This window comes from Bos javanicus, chromosome X (genome assembly GCF_032452875.1).
Source record: "Bos javanicus breed banteng chromosome X, ARS-OSU_banteng_1.0, whole genome shotgun sequence".
Lineage (NCBI taxonomy): Eukaryota > Metazoa > Chordata > Mammalia > Artiodactyla > Bovidae > Bos > Bos javanicus.
In genome coordinates this window covers 79,852,730-79,859,344 of record NC_083897.1, presented here as the reverse complement: position 1 = coordinate 79,859,344, position 6,615 = coordinate 79,852,730, and the positions used below count along the sequence as shown (strand labels likewise).

At 37.4% G+C, this 6,615-nt stretch overlaps 1 protein-coding gene across 6 annotated transcripts in view; it reads right to left on the bottom strand.

Annotated features, from left to right (window-relative positions):
* Positions 1-6,615, bottom strand: part of PHKA1 (phosphorylase kinase regulatory subunit alpha 1) — a 171,711-nt gene that overhangs the window by 73,432 nt on the left and 91,664 nt on the right. For all 6 annotated transcript variants that reach the window (XM_061409705.1, XM_061409709.1, XM_061409706.1 and 3 more), the window contains exons 15-16: positions 1,096-1,205; positions 8-152 (exon numbers count right to left, since the gene is read on the bottom strand). In XM_061409705.1, coding sequence (XP_061265689.1) covers positions 8-152; positions 1,096-1,205 — 255 coding nt within the window. The remainder of the gene's footprint in view (positions 1-7; positions 153-1,095; positions 1,206-6,615) is intronic.

Below are 6,615 nucleotides of genomic sequence, written 5' to 3'. Positions count from 1 at the left end.
ACCTTACCAAGCATGCTGTGTGAGATGGGGAAGGTGATGGTGGGCTGGCCTGTCATTCTCCAGCGGCTACAGAGATAGGAGAGGTCTGTTCTAAGCATTTCCACTATCATGTTGTTGTCGAGAGCCAGGTAGAATTGTTGCTGGTCTATAAACTAAGAAAAAGAAAAATAATGGTTTAGAATAATTAATCTCATAACTATCAAATAATATTTTTAAATACTCATATATTCATAAAGGTGTATAAGATACCACAGAGGCAACAATACCTCCAAATTTAATGTTTGATTCTTCCCAAAGTATCTGGTGGCCTATTAGTACATATAGTTGTCTTGGACATTTTTAGTGTGCTACAGTTAAAAAAGTGTTTTCAAGTACATGATTTTATTTAATTCTAACAACCCAGTGAGGGCTTTTCTCCTTTTTAATAGACAAAAAGTAAGGCCAAGAGACACTGAGTAGATTAGCAAAGTTTTATGACTAGCAAATGGCAAAATCAGAGAGAGAATTTCTGGTCCATTATTCTTTCATCTGTACTTCAGTGCACTATTTCAGATGTAAGATAACAAATGGGGAACTTAATGTTTCTTTCCAGAAAATAGTTTCTACTCCTATACACATACATAATAAGGCTTGCTACTGTAATATGGGCAATAAACATCATGCTAATAAACAATGTATCTCATGGCTAAAATAGTACTGACATTTTTGTTTAGAAGAGGATATGAAAAATTTCTAAGCATGTAAAAATGGCCCATCTCAGAAAGAAATAGAAGATCTAATTTGGTAGCTGAATATTACCAAAAAAGACTATATTTTGTTTATAAAGGATACAGTATTATATTTAATCTTTAATAAAGAGTACTCACTGCTTCTGCAATACCAAGGACTACTCTCGGTAGCCACAGTTACTTGGCATAGCTCTTTGCCGCAACATCAATTCAGTCCAACTCAACAAATATTTACTAAGCAGCTTAATGTGTGCAAGGTCCCATGGAACTCTGACACTTCTCCCAGCTTGAGTAAATGCTTTATTTCTATAGTGTTTCTCTTTTATTTTCATTCATCTCAATGCACATCAAAGCTCATTCCACCCACCTGGGGAGTGAAGGTAAAGATAGTTTTCCGAATGTCATAGAGTTTTGAAGTTCCAAGGACACCCATGTGTCTGTAAGGTCTTCCACTGAGTTTCATTCTACTGTTGCATCCTGATACAGAATTGAGAAATGGTCAAGATATTTTCAGTGCACAAATCCTACCAGCAAACATTTTTTGCATTAATTTATGCTTCCTTATTGAACAAAATAAGTTCTGTGTCTCAAAGTTAATGTCCATGTCATGTACAGGGCCATCTAAGCACCATGGGCTTTCCAAGAGAAAAAATAGGCAGTTATCTGTGTTCTTAAAACAAATTATGCTCTTATAAAAAAGTCAAATCGTCTACATGAGATAAGAATGAATATAAAAATTAATAGTTCTATGAATGATAGAATGCTATTACCAACATTCATACATTGAATTTCCTTAAAGGTCATGAAAAGTACAAAAGCTATTCTGATTATCAGACTTACCAGTATAAACTATGCTTCAAGAAAGCTGAACAAAAACCTCATCAGTTTAAAGATGGCAAACTAAACTGCAAAGAGTGAAATAAGAGTGCATCTTGATCTCCTTCAATAGCATACTACTGATACATTTTATTCAATGGGAGAACACATTTTATCCAAATAAATCAAGATATTTTAATATTCTTATATCTGATAGGAAATTTTGTGGACCCTTAGAGTAAAATTTACTTTGCAGAGGAGCTATTTTGAAAACTGGAAAAAGGGGGAAGACTTTAACTATCAGCTACAAGGGTAAGGCACAATTTTAATGAAAATATAAATATACACATTGTGCGTCTCAATGTCTTGTATGTGTGTATGTACACATATGTATGTTTGTGCACACACTGTGCACATTCACACACACATCCACCTAATTTCCTTGAGTATAAGATGTTGTTTTTTTAATAGTTTAGCATTCTGAAATTAGAATATATCTGATAATTGATGTCTATGTTAAATGCAGTTGCATTTCTTTTTGTCTTTCAAAAGGCAATTATAATATCAATAACTCTTATGAGGAAATATTTCATTTATTCACACACATTTTCCCCTTTTATAACAAAGGACAGCATGATACACATAGCTCTCAAACCCTTTTTTCCCAGAATATATATTAAATATTCTTTCATATCAGTACTAACAGAATTAGTACCTCTTTTTTTGTGGGGTGGGGGGCTGTAACCCATTTCTCTTAGGGATTTCATTTTTGTCTCGTCTTCATCCTACGTATGATACCTACCAAATATGCCACCTTTTTAGTGTTGCTTCACTCTTAGGGACAGAACCAGAGAGCTATCAATGCCTTTGGCCATATTCCAGGGTCCACTCTATGCAGCACACATTTTACCTGAGATTGATATCACAAGCAGGTTTATCTACTGTTTCTTCCATTTTGTTTCTTTTTATTGTATCACAGTAAAATATACATAAAATTTACCATTTTAACTGTTCAGTGACATTAAATACATTTGCAATGTTATACAGCTATCACTTCCACCCATCTTTAGAAATTTTTCATTTTCCCAAACTGAAACTATAACCATTAAACAATAACTCCCCAGGCTCCCTTCCTCCCAGTCCCTGGCAATCACCATTCTTTCTGTCTCAATGAATTTGCTTACTCTAGATACCTCATATATGTAGAGTCATACGATATGCTTTTGTGACTGGCCTATTCCACTTAGAATAATGTCTGGAGGTTCATCTATTTTATAGTCAGAATTTTATCCTTTTCTAAGGCTGAATAAAACTCCATTGTATGCATATAACACATTTTGTTTATCTTTTCATCCATCAATGGATGCTAGGTGCTTTTATTCAAAATTGCTTATAGTATAATATACATGCAGTTAAACACATAAACCTTAAATATAAAATTTGATGAATTTTTACACAGAAACACACAACCCAAATCAGGATATGGAACATTACTAGCCCTGCATTAGCCTCTTTTGTGCCCCTTCCTAGGTATTAATATCCTAGAGGCCTCAAAGTTAACCACTATTAAAACTTCAAATACAAGTAAGTATGATTTGTCCATTTTTGAGCTTTATACTAATAGCATCATACATTATCTAGTTTTTGTATCTGGTTTCTTTCACTCAACATTGTGTCTATAAGATTCATCCATATTATTGTACTTAGAATTAGTTGATTCTTTTTCATTGCTATATACATTCAATGTATGAATGCATTGTTATTTATTCATTCACTTGTTGACAGACATTTGAATTTTTCCTCCAGTTTTTTGTTATCATTTAAAGTTCCTATGAACATTCTTGTTGTGTGGGAATTCCCAAAGATTACTTCTAGGTTTGGTGATTCACAGGACTCAGCATGAGTTCAGTTCAGTCACTCAGTCATGTCTGACTCTTTGCAACCCCATGGACTGCAGCACACCAGGCTTCCCTGTCCATCACCAACTCCTGGAACTTGCTCAAACTCATGTTCATTGAGTTGGGGATGCCATCCAACCATCTCATCTTCTGTTGTCCCCTTCTCCACCTGCCTTCAATCTTTTCCAGCATCAGGGTCTTTTCCACTGAATCAGTTCTTTGCATCAGGTGGCCAAATATTGGGGTTTCAGCTTCAACATCAGTCCTTCCAATGAATATTCAGGACTGATTTACTTTAGGATGGACTGGTTTGATCTCCTTGCAGTCCAAGGAACTCTCAAGAGTCTTCTCCAACACCACAGTTCAAAAGCATCAATTCCTCTACACTCAGCTTTCTTTATAGTCCAACTCTCACATCCATACATGAGTACTGGAAAAACCATAGCTTTGAGTAGATGGACTTTTGTTGGCAAAGAACTCAGCATAGATCTATACTAATGGTAAGGTTTATTACAGCAAAGGGATACAAAGCAAAATCAGCAAAGAAAAAAGGTGCATGGTCAAAGTCCAGAGGAAACCAGGCACAAGCTTGTAAGAGTCCTCTTCCTAGTGAAGTTGTGCAGTGCATGTTTAATTTCTCCAGCATCATATTTTGACAAAATGTATGAAATGTCTACTAAGGAAGCTCATTAGAGACTCAGTATCCAGTTTTTGTTTTTATTAGGGGCTGGTAGCATAGGCACCCTCTGCCTAGCATGTACCAAAACTCCAAACTCCACCTTCTGGTCTCTTGGCCAAGGTGTCTTTTTCATAAGGACTCGACACAGCAGAGTGAGACCAACCTGACATATTGTTCTCAGTTATGTCTTCAGGGGTCTTATACTGAGCAGACAAAACAAATCCATCACCATAAACAAGTACCTTCAAAAGCCAGATGGTTTCCTCCTTAAGGTTCCATTAAAAAAAAAAAAAATGCTTGCAGCATCAATCCAGGCACAACACAAGCCTGGTCAGTAAACTGAAGCTGACCTGAATGCCTTCCAGAGCTGAGGCAGTGCCAGAATAGTCAGGGCTCACTGACAAGTACAATGCAAGAGGGCACATGCAGTATCATTGGACAAAAATAATTTATAATCATTAGGGCATCCCAAGTAGGACATACATTAATTAGGCAGTTTAGGTTAACAGCAGAGAAGGCAATGGCACCACACTCCAGTACTTTTGCCTGGAAAATCCCATGGACGGAGGAGCCTGGTGGGCTGCAGTCCATGGGGTCGCTGAGGGTCGGACACGACTGAGCGACTTCACTTTCACTTTTCACTTTCATGCATTGGAGAAGGAAATGGCAACCCACTCCGGTGTTCTTGCCTGGAGAATCCCAGGGACGGGGGAGCCTGGTGGGCTGCCGCCTACGGGGTCACACAGAGTCGGACACGACTGAAGTGACTTAGTGAGTGTGAGTAGGTTAACAGAATCCCTAATGTGGCTAACTTCTTACTGTGAGGCCTCCTGCCTTAGTGTTTCCAATCCAGTCCAAAAAACGCAGTTCAGAATTTGGTTTCAATGGGACTGTTTTCTGAAGGTAGCTGGATCCAAACAATTTTGTTTTTTCAGGGCACCAGTTCATCTGCCTTGCAAGTGTGGATGACATGTGGAGGTGCTGAGTGGAAGGTAGAGGAGCTGGAGCCATCCCCTGCTGTCTCATAGTTAGCTGTCAGATCTGACTCTGGGATTAGCAGTCAATTTGAAATCAAAGCACTCTCGGCAGCAGGGAAGACAAAACATGCTTTTATTAAGGAGAAGAGGAAAGCTTCCAGGAATTTCAGAATTTCCAGTTCTAAAAATCAAAGATCATTAATGCCCTCATCCTTCACTCATGCCTCCTCAGGTGTTTTTTATCCACTGTTAGAAAATCTGTGTGTCCCATTTAGCAGTTATAATTGTACAATCATCCTCTTCTCTCATACAGACCTTTTGTCTAAAAGAGTTGTATGTAAGGAGTTTAAAAGTATTTTCAAAGGCAAACATGTTAAAATAACTTAATCGGAAAGATGTATCATGTCCAGGAATTGGTTAAGATGAAATTCTCAATTTTCAAATGTTTTAAAATTGGGTTTTCATACTTCCCATTCCTTTCACCCTGATCAATTATCCAGTGAGCAGCCTAGAAAAGATCATTCTTTTTATGCGGACAGCTACATTTAATAAACATACTGCCTTATTTAGGTTTATGTATCAGGGGGAAGGAGAAGGAGTAGAGTCAGGCTAACAGTCTATTTTAAGCTGTAACTAATCTAGGAAGTCAAATATGATCATCAACAGCAGGGATGCAGGCTCAGGAAGGATCAAGAGTTTGATCTGAGAGGGATGGTGGAGGATGTCACATTCCCTATCATATGCCCTCCCTAAATTTTCAGCTTTCACAGAAATCATATCAGGAATGTAACCAGCTTTTGTATTAGAAATATACAGCCAATCAGAGGATCAATTTCAGATAGTCCCATCAGAAAATAAGACTTTTTCCTTGGCCATCTGCAACTCAACTAACTCAAATGGTCCAGCCAGCATCAGGGGTGGTTTTACAACTTAGGATCATAAGAAGGGCGATTCAAATCTGCAACAATCCAAGTCTGAATTCATTTAAATCTCACATAGTTCATTTAGAGTTCATTTAGCCTGTGCCTGCTTTCAGTTCAGCACATCTGGTGCTGATGTGGGAATAGTCTATAGCAGACCTTATCAGGTTTCAGCTGAGAGTCAGATCCACGGAATTAGAATCTGTAAATTTAGGATGCCAAGAGAACTTTTCTTAGGCAGCAGCAAAGCTGAAATGGTACAGGACTGGTCAACCACGGTTTAGGTCCAAGTCCAAGCCCAAGTGACAAACAAGACTCTCCCAGGCTCTTCTTATTGTGCCTTACATTCCAAATTAACACAGTCAAAAATGTGCACAAGATGATGAAAAAAAAAAAATATCAGCCTCTTAAGAGTTACACATTTGATTTCACAACTAAAAACTGCTTTCTAAACTCAAAAAGTGTATTTTCATCTGAAGACTGCCTCTCTTTTCATGTTGTCTTCCTTTTTCTTGAAACTCCAATAGTAAAAAAAATGATAACAAAAATCATTAGTTATGGAGACTAGTTTTATTTCCAATACTCAGAGTTTGAATT